Below are 23,122 nucleotides of genomic sequence, written 5' to 3'. Positions count from 1 at the left end.
TCTACTACTACTAAGTTCTACGTAAACAAGTTATGTGGCTCAATAAGTTGTTAATAATTAAAAAAAATAGTTTATTTCGGTAAGAAACAAAGTATTATCAATATATAGCTGAAGCCTTCTTTTAAGAGTAGTATTACTACGCCTGTGTTAGAAGACCCTGCTATTTCATTACAATTAAAATAAACTTAACAAATTACATTACATTACATAACAAGAGATACAATGATATACAAAAGGACAGACATGTTATACAGAAATTTAGATGATAATAAAAATTCCAACCTATTTAAACACATAATATACAAAATAAGCATGCGTGTGATTATGTTTAGTTTTCAGTTTATAATAATGTTTAGTTTATAGGCTGTAAAGTTTAAAAAAGGTGTTGTAACCTGCTAAACTGTAAGTAAAAAAATATTTATTTGTTTAACCTAGGATATACAAGTATTTCATTAATATAGACATTTATAAAACAAAACAAAGCAAACCCCTCCTCCTCCTTAGTCACTACTCCCCTTAGTCACGTCGTACGACGTGACTAAGATACGTCGACCAGGTTCGTGCGATCACCAACCCGTCTGGCCAATTTGGTGATTATGGTCGAACTCTTCCCTTGTGGGAGGCCTTTAATCCAGCAGTGGACTGTTATAGACCATTGATGGTGAAACCGATTGTTATTTTTTTTAATGTGCAATTTACAGCTCGATCTTCAAAAAAAATATAACCTTACCGAAGTTTACATAGCATTATGTACTTACTTTATGTATTTTTTTGTCTTGAATTGTACACTAAAGTTCGTAACTTTTACCTGATCGCTTAAGGTTGCTCTAGCCGCACGTTTGTACGCAAGCGGATGATTTAATTCCATCTCTAAGTAATTCAATGGGATAAATTGATATGCAGCTAAGGTCTAAAACCTTAGCTGCATATCAATTTATCCTATCATTATTTGGAACCTCAATCGTGTACGTGTAATTTTACATCACCTACCTGTTCTCGCTCTTGTTGTCCTAATCCTAAGATTGCCTGGCAGAGATCGCTTCTCAGCGATAAGGCCGCCTTTTGCATTCTACTCCAGTCTTTGTGTTTCTCTCTATTCGTTCTTTATTTTCCTAACTGTGTAGTGGTGTACAAATAAAGATTTTAAATAAATAAATTAAAAAAGTACCTAACCTATGCAAGATATAACAGAATTTAAAAAAAAAATGCTTAGTCTAGAAGTATTTCGAATAAACTTTGTTTTTAAATTTATACCTTCTAGGGATCCGACTTACATAGAAGCACGGAGGACACTGCTACCCGTTCTCAATTTTATTATCTTTAGTGGACTTATACGACACCCGCGAGTGAGGAGAAATCGTTATAAATACATGTTAATACGTCTGTATAGAGAAATACGCGATAATCGCAACTGTACAAAACAACTAATAAAGCAAAACTAATAGGATCGAGAAAAGTTCATATTAGAAAGATTACCTTATGTGTTTACGGGAAAATTGGCTAGTGCAACCTTAACTGGACACGTGAAGTAAGTAGATAGTAATATAAACATCGACCCAGTAAATTACGCATTTAAAAAGAAACACGACCTCTTAAATCTGTATAAATACATGTAAATAGGATAATAAAAACTATGAAGTACACTCCGGGACACGAGGTTTGTTTTTTAAGCATTTAAACCAATGAAGTCATTCAAGCAATAAAACCTAGGTGCGGTCGTTTTATTGGGGAATCAGAATACAAATGATTTAACCGAGACCGCCCATAAGGGACAAAACAGATGACGCATATTAAACCCCAGTGTTCTTTTTTTAATAATTCCTCTTTAAAAAAAAAAATTATGAAGTCGCAAAAAAATGACATTCTAAAGACAATCAATCTATAAAAGACTAGAGATTGTAGTAACTTGACATTTTTTTTAAATTATTTTTTAGTTTTTTTTAGTTTAGTCTTTATAAACAGAAAGTTGATATAAACAGTCGACTTACAAGATATGGTCATAAATTAGTGACATCTGCATATCGTCTGCGAAAGGTGCAGAAGTCATTTGTGGGACTGAGTATACGCTTTTATAATATGATTCCTAAGGTAATTTTGGACCTACCAATGCATAAGTTTAAAGAATGTGTTAAAACACATTTATTACAGCGAGGTTATTATACAATTGATGAATTTCTTAATGACAAGGTTGCTTGGAAGCATCCGGCTCCGCTTTCATCTCTCACAAGATAGAAAAATGAATTTGAAAATGTAAAATGTAAATTGTTAATGTTGGAAAAGAGCAACTGCTGAGTTTCTTGCCGGCTTCTTCTCGGTAGAATCTGTCTTCCGAAGCGGTAGTAGAGTCACTACACACAGACAGACTTGACGTTTCAAAAGTGCTTATATTAGGCCTACTTGAAATAAATGAATTTTGTTTTTTTTGAATTATACTAAATTTGAGAGGGCCGAGGTTTCGTCTTTACGCGCCGAGTATACGGCACTGTTAAACTCGGAAAGTGGACAAGGATGTACGCCGTAGTCCACCATGCTGGCCAAGTGCGTATTTGTTGACTTCAAACGACTTTGAGAACATTATGGTGAACTCTGTGGCGTGCAGGTTTCCTTGTGATTTTTTCCTTCAGTCGAAGAGAGTGATATTTAATTATTGCATAAAACGCTCTGACTTTTCGGATTGTACCAGACCTGCGTGTTCATGCGTTCTTTCGAAACCCGTTGCCACCTAAAGAGAGGCTCTCCGACTTTGAGAACATTATGGAGAACTCTTGGGTGTGCAGGTTTCTCCATGTTGTTTTCCTTGTCAAATACAGTAATATTCAATTGAGTAGATATATTTATTTAATTGATCTCAAAGATATTAATGTCCATTTTTGTTATTGTTATGTTGATTTGTGCTTATATTCCATATTTGGTTACTCATTTGTGATTTTGTTTCTTGTGTTAGATTTTAATTTGATAACTAATATATTTGATTAAAGGCTGTTAAATACTACATATAAATGTATGACTGATTAGTAAAAACATTAAACTGATTTAATTTATATGTAGTTTTTTTTTTTATATCCCAAAAACAAAATGGTATTCCATATTTGGTGACTTACCTCTACACGCACACGAATCCGAAAAGTCAGAGATGAGGTTTAACTTCTTTGCACCGATCAGCCTAGGACTGAAATGTTCTTATTTCGATCAGACAAATGTACCAAGCGGGTGACAACTGACAATTAAACAATCCAAACGTTGTCTAATATTATACCTATAACTTCTTCAATAGTCTTTTTCTTTTTTCCAGCGGCGATAGAGTCGTTTCACGCGCCGACAGGGGGCGCGGTGGAGCTGCCTTGTGACGTCACACCCGCCCTTCCAGACGACAGAATGGGCCTTGTCATCTGGTACAAGCAGGGCCACGACTCGCCGATATACTCGTAAGTACCAACAATACAAACTGTCCTTTAATAAACTCCTCGTAACTACTGTGCTCCTGGTGTTTTTTTTCAAGTTAGCTTATGTTACATTCGAGGAAGCGGTGATAGCCCAGTGGTTAGCACTTCGGCTTCACTTTCGGGAGGCCGAGTTCGTTTCCTAGCACGCACCTCCTTAACTTTCACAACTTTTTTTAGTTATTAGTGTTTTTAGTAATTGAAACAGCACTTACTTCAATGGTGAAGGTAAACATCGTGAGATAACTTACAAGCCGGAGAGTTCACCATAATATTCTCAGAGACGTATGAAGTCCACCAATCTGCACTGGGCCAGCGTGATGGACTGCGGCATAAACCTCATTGTGGGACGAAACCCGTGTGCCTGATATTGGACTGAGTATGATGAATGTTACATACAACTATTACAGCCCACCAACCATTTAGAGCAGCGTGATGGGTCAATGCTCTAAAACCCTGTCTCCTACGAGAGTAGAGGCATGAAGTCTAAGGCTGGAGACGGACATAAAATACTTTCTATTTCCGGAATCAAGTGTCCGCAGGATTTATAAGAAATAACACAAATTTCCCAGAAAAAAGCAGACCAAGTCGCAAGTATTAAATAAACTATAGAATGTACAAAATTCCGAACAAGGGCGCGCAAAAACGCAGGCAAAGTCACAGATATACATAAATTATAAATAGATAAAGTCCCAAACGATGCGCGGGCGCAGTATAAAAAATATTTATACAGTGGAATAATTTTACTAGGACATCATATCCAAATCTCACGATCACGGACGCCTTTTAAGGCTTGATTTAGATATTAACCGCTCTGACTGACACCCGGTATGTGGGGATTATAATCATTGAACCCCGATTAGAAACGTAAAGGGAGCGCTGTTGGTGTAGTAAAGGTTAATGCACACTGATGTTCCAAAATATATTTTGCTTTAACATAACTTTAAAAAATTAAAACCCGTGATACTAAATAAATAAATGTAATTCGCCATTTTGTGGCGGCCATCTTGGATTTGGAATTTATCCTAGTGAATGATATACTTCGAGACAAGTCACTTTATTTGAAACTAATGACTGAATACACTTTTATTGTACACCACATAAAAATACAGGAAAAATTATAAAAAACTAGTTCACACGATTAATTAGGCGGCCTTATCGCTACATAGCGATCTCTTCCAGGCAACCAATGGCTTAAAACACTGCTCAAGATAGGTAGATGGTGCATATAAATATATTTAAAAATATATACATAAATACTATATATATAAATATACTAAAGTTCTACATAATATTATAAACACATAATAATAATTATATTTAGGGAATAGTGAAAAAATAGAATATCAGCCATAATTATCCATCAAACATTGCACAGTCCCGACTAATACATCTGCCGCCATAAGGTTTAGCGGGGCTGTAATGTATGACTTCGCTTCGATGATTGTTTGCGACACTCTCGCGCAATTAAAATATTGCTACCATTAATTAATCCATGCAAAATAAATCTGAAAAGAATATATTTTTTGTTTTATTAAAATGAAACACTAGGTGTGAAAAGTAGAGAATTAAACGTATAAGTTACTGTTTCATCTCTCATTACACTTAGGATTTACAGTGGCGTGCATTGAGGGTATGCACAGGGTATGCAGATGATATAAAAATATGAAGAAAATCTCCAGTACGACTTATAAGAAACTTAAGGATAGACATTGTAAGAGTTATAAAAAGCCTATCCTTAAGCATTAATAACTCTTACTGGAGATTTTCGTCATTTTATACCATCTGCATACCCTATGCATACCCTCTATGCACGCCACTGAGGATTTACCTCGGCGCCCTTAATTTAAGACATTGCATTACTCTAAGTTCAAACCACAGACTCCTGCACACTTAGTAGTAGTAGAACTCGTGGGATTCAAACTCGGCTCCCGAAGGTGAGGAAGAGCTCCCACCTAATGCAGTTTTCTTTCTTATTTCTTTGTAATTGCTTAAAACGCACATAACTCCGAAAACTTAATGGTGCGTGCCGATGAATCATGTCATAACATATCACGATCTGAGATTTGAAAGGTGCTCAGTTGAATTGTGATAAAACGATATTCAGACGCATTCAAGCTTTATAAAGTTTGAGAACTGACCACTTAATCGCCACAACAGAAAGGTATTTCCATAGATAGTCCATTATTGATCACATAATAACATATTGTGTCCGAAAACCCGCGTTAATTTACATATAATCACAATACACCAGTGTGTCCTACTCTCAAAGTGAAATATGACTATTGGTTCTTTTGTAAAACGCCGCCCGCTGACAGCCGCTTTTTATCTCGCCTATCGAATGTTTCGTATAGTTAAGTAACATATATATGCGTACGTCATTATAATATTAGGAAAAAATCCTAAATCAATAATGCACTCGATATGGGCTTATAAAAATCAAGCAAAATAAACTGGTGATTATAAATAAGTAAATATAATAATAAGTTTTTTTGACCAAAAGAATTCTTAAAGTAACATACATATATAAAAACGAAGAAAACACAATATATTATAACCTATTCAAAATGTAGCGGTTATAGATCACTTCGGTTTCACTTTTAGGGGCCGAGTTCGTGTCCCAGAAAGCACTAGAGGTGCTTTTGTAAGTTATGTGCGTCTTTTAAGCAATTTGAATATAAAAGAAAGAAAACACCGTAAGGAAAACTGCACGCCTGAGAGTTCTCCCTATCGTTCTCGAAGGCGTGTGAAGTCCACCAATCCGCGCTGGGCCAGCGTGGTGGACTACGATTTAAACTCATTGTGGGAGTGACCCGTGCCCTTAGTGCCGTGATGATGATGCTACAAAACCTTTTTTTGAATAATTGACGGGCATAGCAGATGAGCTACCTGATGTGGCCATCATCAAACCATCGCCCATATAAACACAACAATAGGCATGCAAGAAACACGTCCTGCCGCCCTGTTTCCATCAACCTAAATCTTAGGGGATACCCTCATGTAAATAAATATATTAAATATACTAGGACAATACACAAATCGCCATCCAGCCCCAAAGTACGCGTAGCTTGTGTTATGGATACTAAGATGACTGATGAATATTTTAATGAATAATATACATAAATATGACGGTGAAAAAAAATCATATCCATCACACAAACATTTTCCAGCCACAGTAAATATAATAAAGCAGTGTGGAATACTATACTAGGTTTTGTCACGACGTCAAAAAACTCACTATTTTTTTCTGTATGTTCTTAATTCTGTGGATTACACACGTTCTTTAAAAACATTATGGAGAACTCTCAGTCATGCAGATTTCCTCACGATGGTATACCGTTCCTCCGTTAACTAGTGAACATATATATAAAAACAATTAATATATCCATTCTAAACAACTTTACGCATTCTTGTTCGTGATTGCATCCATTTACATATATTTACAATTTGTCAACAAGTTCGAGAAATGATATATAGGTATCTCAAACTTGTTGAGTAATGCTGTGAACAAATTGTCAACAATAGTTTTGCTGGTCGTATTTCAATGCTATTTTTTTATAGTACCGAGAAAATGGATTGGATGGAAAAATGGATGAAACTTAATTTATTTCGACCGACTTGGATGATGGATCATAAATTGTTAGTAAAATACAAAGTTAAAAAACGAATATTACTAAAGAAATCCTACTATATATATATAGTAGGATTTCTAGGCTAAACGGATTTGGATGTAATTTGGCATACATGTAGCTTTTGACATGGAAAATAACATAGGTCACCTTTTATCCCGATTCCTTAAGTAGTTTCCGAGGAAATTTTTTTTTTTTGTTCGAATGAAGCCGCGGGTGGACGTCTTTGATATCTGGTATGCATGTCACCTATGCTATGGAAAAGGACATCTACTTTCTATACCGATCACTCAATTGTTAACGAGTGAAGCTTTATAACTACTTCTGAAGTCCACACGGACGAAGTCGCGGGCAGAAGCTAGTAGTTGGCACAGGTACTGGCATTCAAAATTTGCCAGCAAGTTACTTACAACAAGTTACAGCGGGCGCTGGAACTCGCCCAAACCCTTCGTGCATCTGTACTCCGTTTCGCATGATCGTGTAGAAACAATCTATATTTTTTCATTTTCATTCTATCATTTTTTTTCATTTTCATTTTCATATGCGCTTCGGTAAACATCCCTCACCAGGATCCCACCAGGATCTCACCAGGACCACGATCTTCAGTGATGAAGGAACGACCATAGAGAGAGAGAGAGAAACATCCCTCACTCACTGCAAGACCGAGGCAGTCCCATCCGCATCCTGATCGCATTGTTGTACTGAACGCGTTCAGCTTTACCGTTAAAACAAATGAAAATTAAACATCGCTTCCAGTAAAATACTCAAAACAATATTGTTTGTATTTGTATGTGTATTGTACACAGGTTGGATACGAGGGAGGGTGTGACGTCACACTGGTCGGATCCTTCGACGCTGGGTTCCCGAGCTACCTTCCGAAGCACCACAGCACCTGCGGTCCTACTACTCACTAAGTTAAGGTAAATAAGTTTTTTTAAAGCATACTGCACATCCTTATACCGTGCTGTGGGCTAATTATTTATATTAGCGACTCGGTTCTACAGCGCCTCAGGAATGTATGCGGTGCGGGGTGGCTCAAAAATGGTTCTGAAGATGATCGCGGGTAAACTGGACTGTCACTACCTCCGGCATTACCTGTAATACGCCTACCTGTGATAGACACGTTGCAATTCCAATGCCGCAGAGACAGTATTGAGCGATTCTTCCTATTTTTATGTTTTTTTTTTTTTAACTTTTAGTTCTGTTATTTAATTTTGATTGGGTAGATTTCATTTTTAATTCATTTACTTCTTGACATATAATTTCTATTTTTTTTTAAGCGTAATTTTATTTATTATAATTTCATTTCATTTAATTTGTAAATTGTTTATACGATATAGGTACAATGTTTAATGCTCCATTAAACATTGTACCTGGAGATGTATCTTAAAAAGTTCAAAGAAAAGTCCTATAGTATTAAGGACTACGTAATCGATAAAAAACTTGGCGTGAGTTATTGCTCTAATCAGGTTGCTCTTCTAATAATTGTAAATGACAATGTGAAATGGTGATAACAAAAAAAACCGGCTAAGGTTGTTGAGGGCTTCTTCTTAGACCAGGACGCGTTTGGAACCCTCGTAGCTTTCGTTTTAAGTTTACGAATATGGTTATCGCCATCATCTCACTACCGTATAATTCTCATGTACGCATCAAAAGTGCCACCTATGGGGCTACTTGAATAAAGATATTATTGACTTTAATGTTTTTGGGCTAAGCCTGAAATAAAAGATTACTATTATTAACGTGTTGGCCACGGGATAAGACGCGTCGCGCGATGTGATAAAGCGGTGGTAGCCACGTGATCAGCACTTCAGTAACCCTTTCAGGGGCACCCAGTTCGATCGCAGGCACCCGCTATTAAATATCCCTTGATTTCACGTTAAAAAAAAAACGTGTGGGGCCGTCACGGGACGCCTGGCAGATGTGAAACATCGAAATTGTTTTCTGTAAGTTATTGCAGATATTGCATAATGAAAAGGTAAAGATAATAACTATTTTATTACAAAATTAATATTCATTTTTAATACATACGAAATACAAAAATTCAATCATATAGCGTGGCGAAGCTTCGCCACGGCCTGTGGCGCCACGCCAAAAATCAGGTATACCCTCCGTCTATAGATGTTTCACATCAATAGGCGGAGCAGTCTAAGGCGAACATCATAAGGTAAATTGCATGCATTCAGAGGTAGCCAGAATTCTATTAGATTTTAAGTTAAGATAAGAGAAAGGAAGTATAAATTTTTGTAAAGGGAACGATGGGGCTGACATTCTTATTGTTAAGAAAAGTCCCGAATAAATAAAGAATAAAAAAAAAAAAAAAAAAAAAAAAAAATTGCTTGCGTATGAGTTTCTATGATATTCCAAGATAATTAAATTGTATTAAACATCTTTAAGCGGTGATAGCCTAGTGGATAAGGCTTCGGCTGACTTTCCGGAGTAATGTACGTTTTTAAATTAAGCAATTAAATATCGCATTCTTTAAAAGTGAAGGCAAATATCGTGGGGTCACCTGCATGCCTGTGAGTTCTGAATGATATTTTAAGGGCGCGTGACGTCTGCCTAGCCGCGCTTGGTCAGTGGTGGACAATAGCAAAACCCTTCTCATTCTAAGAGCAGAGCTGTCCTGAGTGGGTTGATAATATAGATTTGAATAAATGTATGGGATTGCGAGTCGCGCATAGCGCTTCCGGTCGCCGCTACCCGCGCTTTTCCATACATTTGTTGTAGTCACTAGACGCTTTGATGACGCAATGTCTCGTGGCCAGCACGTGAGATGCTTTATATACTGTTCGCTCGGTAACAGTTGCCTTAGTACAAGAGTTGCTCGCTCGCAATCGAAGAGTCGTTTTCACATATCATACTATGTGTCGTTAAAGTAAATTAGACCTAAAAAAAATCGTGTTGGGGTCGCAAATCCTGTACTCCTGATATTTGTTTCACGAACGTTCTGTCAAGTTCTATAATTGTCCGAGAATTGTAGGCTAATTTAAGCTTTTGTGCTATTAAAATAAGATTCATTTTACTACGATGTTCAAGTATCTCGAGACTCGAAAACGACTCTTTGATTATAGCAAGCAAATCTTCAAATGTTTTTAATTTTCTTAGTTAAAAGTTTGTAACCGCGTTGAGCTATTCCGCAGGAAAACTTATCGCGTCACCGATGACCCCGACATGCTGGTCACTTATTGCGCTAGATTAGCTAAGCGTAATATAGTAATAAACGACTAAGACACCGGGAGGTATCTTTGCATCGTTCGAGTCCATGTAGGACTGCGGTGCATCGATAATGCAATCGTATTGATATCAAAATACCCACCAACTCAATGTCATGAACATGAATATCTGGCAAATAAGTATGAAGTTATAGTTATCAAAAGTTTAATTATTTACCCACTTTATACAATTACTGTAATAAGCGACCTGTATACATAAACACGCCAATATTATATTATATTATATACTCGACTGTATTGATGGTTACGATTTCGCGTCACCTTATTTTATCAAATTTCCCGAATGGATGAAACGAATTTGATTTTGTTTTTGTTTTCTGGTGAATTAGTCGAGAGTTTTCTTAGCTGTGTTTAAGAAAATCGGTCTAAGATGGCCTCCGCCGTTTTTTGGGGGCGGCCAACTTGGGAAAAATATTGTGCAGTGTTAGAAAGCTACCGTAATCCAAACCGACAACGGCTCCTTCTTAAGTATCTTTGTTATTAAATCAAGCTTCAGAACTAATTATTTCAATAAAAATAAATTACTCCGTGGCCAGTTATCAGTTTTTGAACGTAAGTTTATTTCTTATATTGCATTTAATATTTCAATAATAATAAACGGCATTTTGACGAATTCTATACAACGAACGATCGAACGATCTATACAATAGCAGACTTGGGGCTCAGGTGAGACGCCTTCAACCGTTATATAATCATAAAACAGTTGATTAAGAAGGATTTAACTGTGCCATCAAACTTCCGCAAAAGCTTTTAGTAAACTAAACCATAGTTTAAACTTAAACTGCTTTGAAATCTAACCGCGGTTCAACATCAAAACGGTATCACTCCCGCGTTGTGCTTAAGTAAATAAACAAACGTGCTTTATAAGTCGCTATTAAGGTGCATGCATATTGGATATAAAAATGTTAAGACCCTCGAATGGTAAGATCTTTTTATAAAATGATCAAGGTACTTTTTCCACATTTGGTTCCATCTTCACCTTCCTACAACATAGGTTTATTGTAGCTAGTTCCAAATTCCATGGGTTTGTCCCGCTTGCGTCCAGCGGCTCCCAGCGGATACCAACGACTCGAGCACCGCCATTCTAGCACCTTGGGACCTCATCGTCCATCAGTTTTCTGAGCTATGTGCTCCTCCCATTGCTCCTTCAGCTTTCCGTTTCGTTGAGCTATATCAGTAACTCTGGTTCTTCTTCGAATCCTGATCTGATCACGTCAACATACTTCGATAATCTGTCCATCGCCTGTTGCGTGACTCGTATCACCAGCGTAGGTTGAATCCTTACTCATATCATAAATACGAAAGTGTGTTTGTTTATTTGTTTGTGGGCCACTAAATCCCCGATTTCTGTCGTCATCCGGACGTGGATCCTTACCACAGTCGGACCACGTTCGGACTAAACAATAATTAGTCCAAAAGTCCACCAACATTAGATTAACGTCGAACCGAGCCGAGGTCCGAGACCTTGCCCCCCCTCGAGTCGACGTCTCCCACTTTCCCCCCGATTTCATCGAGCCCTGGGGCTCTTCTCATGGTTAGCTTACGCGCTCGCCCCACTCCCCCGGTGACGCCGTAGCAACCCCTCAGGTGGTTATCGGCAAGTGTCCATCAGAAAATCGAGTAAAAATCGGCGACTAAATACGGTGTAACTGGCTTAGGAACAGAAGCAGACTTCCTAACTAAGCAACCAATTTATTTCATTTTTGCCATAGAGTCAGTTGGAAGGTCGCAGAGTAACATGGGCTTTTTATCCCAACAACGGTTCCCACGGGATCATGAACTCAGGCAGTAGCTATTTTTTTTGCATAAAAGTTGAATCATATTTAAAACAACTTTCAAATATAACCCACGTTCAGTTAAAGATATAAACAAAAGTCCATCAAACGTGACTTCACTTAAGCCGCCATTAAGGTGTGTGCACAAAAGATCGACAGAATGTAAATGTTATCAAATATCGCAAACCGTTCATTTGTTTGTTCAGCCACCCTTGTTTTGTTAACTTAACTTTTGTTTGTCAGGTTAACACAAAAAGTTTGCATAATCTTACTTTTTTGGCCCAATGGTTTAGCGATTAGCATGTTAAATTAAGGATTGTGAGGTGCTGGGTTCGAATCCCAGGTTGCGTAACTACCTAAAAACTATACAAACCAGCTTGGAGTTAGAAATTTGGATGTGTCTACACCAGAGCCTCGGAGAGTTCGTTAAGCTCTTGCTCCCAGTTACTATCGTTAACATGTGACTATAGTCGTTCAAGCCCACCAATCCGCATTGGAGCAGCGCGATGTGTCTATACATTGTTTCTTCAGCCACCTTGTGTGTGTTAACTGTTGATTGTCAGGTTAAGACAAAAATTTCGCTTAATCCTTTTTATTTTGCTTTGGTTTATTGTTACCAGTTCAATTACGGATCACGAGGTCCCGTGTTCCAGTCCCGGGCCAAAAATTGTTGGTTATTGTGTTCTTTCTTTTAAATAATTTCTCGGAGTTAGGAATTGGTGTTATCAACTTTGAGCTCTTTGAGCAGTCCCGGTTGTTAACAGTCTCTCTCTCTCTTTTTGTGCCTCTCCACTACTGGAGGTTGGCTGTCAGCTCAGCGAACTTCTCGCGGTCTTGCGCCAAGCGAAACAATGTTTCCACGCTAACAATATTAGTCCATTCACGGATGTTGCGCAACCATGACTTCTTCCTCCTTCCAACACGTCGTTTTCCCTCTACTTTGCCCATCATTATGATCTGGAGCAGTTGGTATCGCTCATGTCTCAGAACGTGGCCCAGATATTTGACTTTACGCTTTTTAATGATAAGCAGTAACTCCCGACTTTTGGCGACGCGTTGGAGTACTCTCACTGTAACTTTCTGTGTCCAGCTAATGCGGAGCATTCTACGTTAGCGCCACTTCTCAAAGGCTTCGAGACATTTCTGAGTATCGGCTTTTAGAGTCCAAGCTTCACTACCGTATAAAACTACCGGCTAGACATAGCAGTGGAGTAATCTTGTTAACATTACCTAGAGATAATAGTGGTTAAGGCCCTCTAAGTGGCAGCGTAGGCTCTTATAAGAGAGGAGGTCTGGGTCCACCCGTGGGACGTCAAGGATGATGATCATGATGTGAAGCAGGAGAACAGTGCCTTGTCTATTCGGCTATTGTGATGATGCAGTATAAGATGCTTGATGCTTTAAACGTAAGCTTATAGAAAAGTCCTATTATAGTATAAAGGACTACGTAATCGATAAAAAAGCTTAGGTGTAAATTATTGCTCTAACCAGGTTGCTCTTCTAATAATTTAAAATGACATTGTGAGATGGTGATAACAAAAAAAACACCCGGCTTAGTTTGTTGTGGGCTTCTTCTTAGACCGGGACGCGTTTGGATCCCTCGTAGCTTTAGTTTTAAGTTTACGAATGTGGTTATCGCCATCATTAAAAAAAGCTTAGGTGTAAATTATTGCTCTAACCAGGTTGCTCTTCTAATAATTTAAAATGACATTGTGATAACAAAAAAAAACACCCGGTTTAGTTTGTTGTGGGCTTCTTCTTAGACCGGGACGCGTTTGGAACCCTCGTAGCTTTAGTTTTAAGTTTACGAATGTGGTTATCGCCATCATTAAAAAAAGCTTAGGTGTAAATTATTGCTCTAACCAGGTTGCTCTTCTAATAATTTAAAATGACATTGTGATAACAAAAAAAAACACCCGGCTTAGTTTGTTGTGGGCTTCTTCCTAGACCGGGACGCGTTTGGAACCCTCGTAGCTTTAGTTTTAAGTTTACGAATGTGGTTATCGCCATCATCTCACTACCGTGTAATTCTTATGTACGCATCAAAAGTGCCAACTATGGGCCTACTTGAATAAAGGTATTTTTTAATTTGGCTTTGATTTTGATGTTAGGGGAATAACCTATTAAAGATATACCAGTTTTATTAAACATGTGATACATTGATTTACGATCGATGCAACCATCGTACTGGAACAGTTATACCCGTTTTCACAAACAAAAGACAAGGCATATGGGAGAGAAATCCATGATATATTATGAAAATGAAGCTTAGTTTGCTATCTCCGCAAAAAGCAGGAGATTCTGTACTGCATATTTATAATTTCTACAAACAGATTTTCGGCAATGTCCCTTCTACCCACCTTTGTACCCACATAAGTACACACACGTTTTTATTTTTTGGATTTAAGAATGTAGAATTTAAATTTAATGTAGGTTGGACCCATTCATAAATATTACGTGAGCGCGTCGCATGTGCACACGGCCTTACCCAAGTAATAAGCTTCATTCAAAATCTTACTTATATGCGCGTTTTTTGTTCGTATTTGTATGGGAACTGGGCTACGAAATGCGATACTCTTTGAGAATAAAAACCGTTGACATTTCATATAGGCTTTTTTTCATATTTCTTTGTATTATTCTCGAAAACAACGGACGGACTTCGATGTTTGTTTCTGTATGAAATAGATATTCATTACCGTTGTATCTCGTTTGGATGACGGGTTGTATTGGAATTTCTTTTTTTTTTTTTTGAACGTCACAAAGAATGGGAATCCATTCTGGTATTTTAATTGCGAAAGTGTATCACAAAGGCTGTTTTTTGATGGCTGAAATTTTTTTCGTTAGAATGCGCTAATCTCTGGAACTACCAGTGGGATTTAATCCCTTTTTTTTTTTAATTTGACCGAACAATTTTTAAAATATTTTTTTTTTACATTTGATCGCTTTGGTCTTTTATGCTCTGGGAACAGATGCGAGCGCTGCCGTGTTTTAAGTTCAGGGCACGGGTTCGATTCCCGTTGGGGGTAAAATGGGAATATATCATTTTCTAGATTTTCTTAGGTCCGGCGGCTTCGGCCGTGCCTAGTTAAATGCCCTACCGACAGAGCCCTGTCGCCAGTCGATTGAGCGTACAATAGGCCATTTAACATAACTATCATGAGTGGGGTAAAAAGCGGGCGACGCAACGCGGTTGCAAAATAACCACGCGGTTCCACATTGCGATAAACACCATTCAAACATGTAACACTACTTTTAATCACGAAAACAACAATTGTTGATTTAAAACACTACGATATTCTTGGTTTGTCCTTTTAACTTATAAAGAAGATTTGTGGAGTTAAACCGCGAGCAGAACCAGTAACTAACATTGTGATCTTCTGTTCTAGGCCTGAAGACAGCGGACAGTACAGGTGTCGAGTGGACTTCATAAGGTCACCTACGAAGAATACGAGGCTCAACCTCACAGTTCTGAGTAAGTGTGTTTAGTTTATATAAAACGTAAGCTTACAGAAAAATCCTATTATAATATTAAGGATTACTTAAACGATAAAATAGCTTGGGTGTGAATTGCTCTAGCTTCATATAGCTATAAATTTACTGTGAGATGGTGATAACAAAAAAAAAATTACCCGGTCAATTTTGTATATTGTATAGAAGCAGGCGTTACTTTGCGGAAATCCATGATATATTATCAAAAATAAGCTTAATTTGCTATACTCCGCGAAAAGCAGGAGAATCTGTGTGGTGTAATTTATAATTTCTTCAATCCTTATACTCCACACCAAACATATCCTCGGCAATACACCCTCTACGCACGTTTCGCTCCGAAACCGGAGCATCATCAGGAGATGTTGACTTACAATGAATAACACAGATTCTCCTGCTTTTTGCGGAGTATAGCAAATTAAGCTTAATTTTGATAATATACCGGTCAATTTTGCTGTTAGCTCTTCTTAGACCAGGGTGCGCTTGGAACCCTCGCAGCTTTAGGTTTAAGTTGGCGAACGAAGTTATCGCCATCCTCTTACAATTATGTAAACATATATGTATGAACGCTTCGTAAGTGCCTGTGATAGGCCTACATGAATAAAGAAAATTTGAATTTGTAAAGAGTAAGTGGAAAACCATCGCCTAGCCACAGAGCAACATTTCGCAGGGCATGCAAGGAGCAATATGACGTCATGTATCCATCAATTTGAGCCGTAGGTGTTAAACCGCATGTGTCTGTAATTACACCGGCATTCACGCCATTTAGACCGGAACTCAGCATTGCAACAATGCTTAGCGGCAGAAACGAGCTGTTACAAAAAGCTCTGATACTACTGAAACTTGAAAGTTACAAATAAAACACTAATAAAAATTATAAAAATATAAATAAAAGCAATGTGTCATCTCTTGTTTCAAACGTGTCTCATTGTAATATGGACCTTTGAAAAAGTCAATCGAAACTGCAACGTTTCCTACTAGATGACGCTATAAGACTGATGTGAAAGGCATATACTTATTTCGGCATCGATGGTAGGAGAGCCGTAGCTTAATCGGTGAAAGCGCTCAGGCCGCGATTGCCAGAGAGTCGCAGGTTCAAATCCTGTCGGTTCCGAAAATTTTTATATGCATTTTAAATTTATAAAATTGATAATTCCTCCAAGTGTAGGTAAAAACACTAATAAAAATTGTAAAAATATAAAAAAAAGTTACAAATATTTACAAATATACAATTTGCAATGTGTAATATTTTTTTTTAAAACTTTTGAATTTTAATTCACAATTGGTCCGTTTGAAAATATTGGAAATAAATAATCCTAATTGATTATGAAATTTGCCACTAGCTGGCGTTTAAGTCAAGAAGCTTGGAGTATATGAAATATACTTACGACCAATCCAAATTATTATTTTTAAATAGCGGAAAGTACACGCACGTCCGACGTAAGCGTAACTTCCGTCAGAAAAAAATCTGAGTTACTCTCGAGTCGCGCCTAAAGAAGTTTTACTTCAAAAACAAAAAACTTCAGTACCCAGTAATGAAATATTTAAGATAAATTAACACAGAAAACCCGCTATTAATAAAAAAAAAAAAACTATAGTAATAAAATATTTTGGAGAAATTACCAAAGAAAATAACAATCAGTTGTAAGCCGTCCATTCCCAAAGGGCATTTCAACAAGGAAATTAAATCGTCCATCGAGAGGGACATATTTAATTTCATCGCTAAACAACGAATCCATTATTTCAGAGAGGCAATTGAGTGTCCTAATTGATTTCAGAGATATTGTTACGTCCAACAAATTGCTTTTAGTAAAACAGATCTCATCAAAAACCAATCCCCCCTTCCCTTGGGGGGGAGAAGCTTTACGCAGTGCGTAGGGCAGACAAAGCTATGGCTCATTATGGCAACCTATTACTGGCCCACTACAGATCACGGCAGGGTGATTACGTATCTCGCGACAGCAATGCGACAGGCGTAAATCTTGCAATCACTGCTGTCAAACGTCACTTTTCCATACAATAAATAAACAAAAGTGACGTTTGACAGAAGTGATTGCAAGATTTACGCCTGTCGCATTGCTGTCGCGAGTTACGTAATCACCCTGCGGGTCTCTTCCCCAATGAGAAGGAGTAAGGCCGTTGTCCACCACACTGGCCCAGTGCGGATCGGTGGAGTTCCCACACCTTTGAAGTATACCAATTAAATCATCATAATTGTGGACACTCCGCACTAAGCCCGCGTGGACTACGGCCTTAACCCCCTATTATTTTGGGAGGAGACCCGTGCAATGTAGGGGTCAGTAATGGGTTGATATGATGATGATAATTGTGGACACTCAGCATCTTCGTCCTCTTTGGATGCGGTTTACCAGGTCCCTACACCGACAGTAAATATCTAAAATTATATCAACACTCATAACATATAAATTTATTGAGAATGTCACTATATATAATTAGGATTCTGCTCCGGTAACTAAATTCTAAAAAGAGCCTCTTTTTCACAGTACCTCCAGAGCGGCTGATAATCCTCAACCAGGAGGGGGATGAGATAAAAGGGGGCGTCCTCGGACCCTACGACGAGGGAACTGAAGTCAACCTTACTTGCGTGGCGGTTGGAGGTAAGGCCTATTCTATGTTAATAATATATTGTATTACTAGCTGTTGCCCCCTTTTCTTTTTTGTTATGTTTATAGACGAGCGCTTGCACACCTGATGGTAAGTGATTATGCAGCCTACGGTGGAGCGCGATTTCCTAAAAGATGCCTAGTCACTTTTGGTAGTCATATTGTAGGTACCGGGGGAAATGGAAGCCTTCGTCCACGATAATTACGGGTTTGTTCAAATCCCGCGGGAACTGTATGTTTTCCTGGGATGAAAAGTAGCTTATGTTAATTGGTTGCTTCGTTAGGGTGAGAAGGAAGTAAACAAACAAACATACAAACCTCCATTTTCGGCCCCAAGTTTCTTATTACAATTGTTTAGAATAAGCGAATGTTAATCTATTTTTGAGGTTTCGTAATTAATAAATATGGCTTACTTGAATACTAGGCGACCGAATGTATTGTGGCGACTACAAATCTTGGAATCGACCACTATTATTGACCTAATAAAACTTAAACGCTCTTTTATAGTCTAACCTACCCTAAGCAAAGTTTAGATATTAGTTCAATAATATAATATTACAATTCCCCCCTATCTACCCCCTATATACCTTCCCCCCCAATTGTCCCCTCGTTAGTAGCAAGGCGACCAATCGAACTTTTTATGCCAATCCGTCTACCTTAGAAAACAGTAGGGGGACAAACCGGAAATAATTAGTTGGATTTGTCCCCTCGTCTGGACCAAGGGGACGGATCGTAATTTTAATTCCCATCTCTCCTTCTGAGGGGATAAAACAGGGGGACAGAATGGAATAATCCGACTACGGAGAAATTTAATTTGTATATAAATCTAAAACTGTCCTAAATATAAATTGAAAACCAGTTAATAGGTTAGAAAACAGTGATTTCATAAAAAAGTTAATCATAAATAATTAATAATATTTAATAATTTAGTTTTTAATATTAAATACTGGATAGAAGCAGGCGTTACTTTGCGGAAATCCATGATATATTATCAAAATTAAGTTTAATTTGCTATACTCATTAAATACCTATTTTACCTACATAATACATAGTGCAGTAAAACCGACTGTGGTTTTTGTGGCACTATTGTAACAAATTATTTACGTGTTTACTTTACAAGATCAATAAATAAATAAATTTTCAAATGGGCGTAGTCGGTGGCCACCATAGTGATTTGATACACTGACCTTCGAATACGTACAGCCAATGATTGTGACCAAGTAAAACCACCAATGTCTTTTGAACTTACTGGAATATGTCCCCTGTCTATGGTAGTAGTGGGGGGGGGGATCAAAGGAAAAGTTCGAAGTCGCGACGAGGGCATTAAAGTCAATCTAACTTGCATCGCTGTGAGCAACTTGCCTTTAATCTTACGACGCTATGAAGTTATAAATAACTTTGTATGAATTAACTTTTAACTACTCATCCAAACAAAATTAACGTTCTTGGCAATTATTACTTATTTCTTTAGTTAGGCTTGCGAGTATAAGTATTTATTTACTAGTTATACCCGCAGTTTTGCCCGCATGTACCTTACCGTTGTTTTTTTCCCCTATAATATCCTATTAATTGTCTATTGGGTGTATTGTTTGTTGAGTGATTATGTTCGCACTGCACTGAATTTTACCAAAATAGGCATAACTTCTGTCTTTAATTCTCAATACTTTTATACTTGGAAAATGATCCGAGATTAAAAAAAAACTACGTTATCACTCACCTTATCTTGTCGGTTTAAATGTATTACGAAAATTAGTATTTATATGCTATACCGAAAAGTAGGAGAATCTGTACAGTGTAATTTATAATTTCTTCAATTGGTATTGTCTAGGGTACATTTACCCTCTATGCTCGTTTCGCCCCGATTCCGAAGCTTCCAGGACTCTGTATCGATTATAAAGCATCCCCCGGTCAAAGTTTTCAAAATATATTAAATGTACAGAAATCTTCCAGTTACAGATTTATTATAAGTATAGATGCTGAGTCCAAAACAGATTTTTATTTAATTTTTGTCTGTCCGTCTGTCTGTCTGTCTGTCTGTCTGTCCGGGCATCACGTGAAAACTATTGAACTGATTTAAATAAAATTTGGCATAATGGTAGCTCATATTCCGGGACAACATGTAGGATACTTATTTTCCCGATAAACAATAAGTTTCCTCCGGGAAACGGGATGAAAATTTTTATCAATTTTACTTCAAACCTCCGTTAAATTTGAACCGATTTAAATAATTCTTTTTTTTTTTGAAAGCGTATACTATTAAGCATGTATTGTCACAACTCTTTACAGAGAACAGCAAGTCGCAAGGGACAGCGATCCAATGCATGCGTACCATCCTACTAATATTATAAATGCTAAAGAAATAAAATAATATAAATATTAAGTTTGATTATATACCTGCAAATTCAGTTTTAATTATTCAAATAGAACCTATCGCTTAGAAGTTGCGACGGGTATAGAATAATACATACGGCGACGACGGGCCGCAATTAACATAGTTTGGAAATAAAGCTGGACCTGGTAGGTTTCTAGGATTTTTTAAGTTATTAAAACTTATTGGTGCAGACGAACTTGCGCGGATCAGCTAGTAAATAATAAAAGCATACATTCAATAATATCTATTTTGATTTAATTGGTTTTTATTTATTTTAATACTTGCAATACTTGTATTTTTAGAAAATACTTTACACTGAAAAGTCACGAAAAGATGCTTACATAATCAGAAAAGATTGTAAGATGAAATCAAACCAGCTCACGTACACAGTAGTTACTCTATAATTATTGAGTATCACTAATTTTACTTATATCTTATCTTACCCCCCGTTCACGACTTTTATCAGCAATCCAACCGCCAACTAACGTTGACCAATCGGAAGGGAGCTAGGAATTGGCGGTCAACTAACTTGACTAAAATTATACATAAATACTAATATTATTTCCTTTTTAAATCAATAATACCATACTATTATTTACATATTAAAGATTTTAAACTAAGATTTTCATGGTTATTCGTACCTGGGTCGAAATATCGGCAAATCCAAGAAAATTATCGTGGTATGTACCCGTTTAACTATACCTAAGAAATGTTGATTAACCGCGAAAATCTTATTTTAAAATCTTTATTTTGTACAAAATAACTATGGATTTAAAGAAATCATTACATAAGAAAAAATACACTAAAAGTTAAATTAAGATGTATATAGAAGAAAACATTTTGGAATCGTAAGTCTGCTACAGGCTGCGAGAAATTCCAAAAAGAGGCTGTGAATTGGCCTTTTCTAAAACAACCCTTGTGTTCAACAACTAAGCTTGATAGGGGTTCAGAACGAGTAGACAATAGCTGGAGTTTAATTCATTGGGGGTAATTGTTCGTTTAGGGGCGGGGAAAGCCGTTGGGGAGCCTTGTCAAGCACACTTCTGTATGAATTGTTTCCCAATTAACAGGGAATACGGTTTGTGCCTAATGTAGAATATCCTATACATTGTCTTTGATCGTTCTATATTTAAAAAGTAAAAACAATTTATGAATACCGCGTAAGTACAATCTATATTTTCTTAAGTGCCTACCTACAACAAAAAAAAAACAAAACGGTTGACACGTTTTATGAGTTTATAAGAGACTGATCACGGCAATTTGTTTAGTCGGCCGACTGGCGCAGTGGCAGTGACTGCTTTCTGAGTCCAAGGCCGTGGGTTCGATTCCCACAAGTGGAAAATGTTTGTGTGATGAACAAGAATGTTTTTCATTGTCTGAGGGTTTATCTGTATATTATAAGTATTTATGTATGTTATTCATAAAAATATTCATCAGCTATCTTAGTACCCGTAACACAAGCTACGCTTACTTTGGGGCTAGATGGCGATGTGTGTATTGTCGCAGTAAAAAAAAATGTTATATAAATACAATCATAGCCTAGTAGCGACCTAACTTTCGAGGGGGGGAGGGACCACAGAGATTTCGATCTCTTCCACAAACATCTTCTTAACTTTTTAACGGCCCACTACAAGGCACGGGTTTCCTCCCACAATGAGAAGGGGTTAAGGCCGTACTCCATCACGCTGGCCCAGTCCAGATTGGTGGACTCCACATCCCTTGAGAACATTATGCAGAACTCTCGGGCATGCAGGTTTCCTCGCGATGTTTTCCTTCACCGTCGAAGCAACTGTTATTTTAAATTACTTAACACGCACATAACTTAAAAAAGTCAGAGGTGCTGAGATAACCCACTGCGGTATCACAGTTTCACCAAAAATACCTACTGTTCATTAAATGTTTTTGAATCCTACTCGGGTAAACTTAATATGCGATAATTTGGTACCTACTCTAAAGAGGTCACCCGTCCAGTTACTGACTTCGGTCAAAGTTCATTAACAAACAATAGATTATTTTTGCTTTCCCACATTGCCACCCTCGTTCGTGTTTTATTGAATGTACATCCATTGTTTTAAATTTATTCGTCTACTTAATTTGGCCGTATCGTCGGTTTAACGGTTACCCTTTTGTTTTCGTACTGTTCAATCTATGCGTTTTTTTATTGTAGGTATTGTAGTTTTCTTTACCTCTTATCTTAAAGCTTAGTTTTATTAAGAATTTTTGGCTTTAGTGTTCACATTATTCAAAGTAGTTTTTTTATAAACATTTAACAGTTTTTTCCTTTGTTTTGCCGTCTAATATATTGAAAATAAATAAATTGAGCAATTGAAGCCATTTGTGGCAAAACATGTTTAGACTAATTTTATTTTTTATCTATTTACAAGTACATGTAACCCATGTTAAATGAAAAAAATGAATTAATTGGAGTTTTATAAGTGTAGTGGATGGGACTGTGAGATGGTGATAGCCAGAAGAAAACCTAGCGTTTGGATAGAAGCAGGCGTTACTTTGCGGAAATCCATGATATATTATCAAAATTAAGCTTAATTAGCTATACTCCG

At 37.2% G+C, this 23,122-nt stretch overlaps 1 protein-coding gene across 1 annotated transcript in view; it reads left to right on the top strand.

The window, feature by feature from the left end:
- LOC120634866 overlaps positions 1–23,122 on the top strand; it is a 118,784-nt gene that overhangs the window by 55,812 nt on the left and 39,850 nt on the right. The window contains exons 2-5 of the mRNA XM_039905708.1: positions 3,293–3,425; positions 7,876–7,989; positions 15,467–15,552; positions 18,071–18,184. Of these exons, the coding sequence (XP_039761642.1) occupies positions 3,293–3,425; positions 7,876–7,989; positions 15,467–15,552; positions 18,071–18,184 (447 nt within the window). The remainder of the gene's footprint in view (positions 1–3,292; positions 3,426–7,875; positions 7,990–15,466; positions 15,553–18,070; positions 18,185–23,122) is intronic.

Source organism: Pararge aegeria, chromosome 25 (assembly GCF_905163445.1).
Source record: "Pararge aegeria chromosome 25, ilParAegt1.1, whole genome shotgun sequence".
NCBI classification, from domain to species: domain Eukaryota; kingdom Metazoa; phylum Arthropoda; class Insecta; order Lepidoptera; family Nymphalidae; genus Pararge; species Pararge aegeria.
The sequence above is the reverse complement of the archived record's forward strand: the minus strand, read 5'-3'. Positions and strand labels throughout refer to the sequence as shown.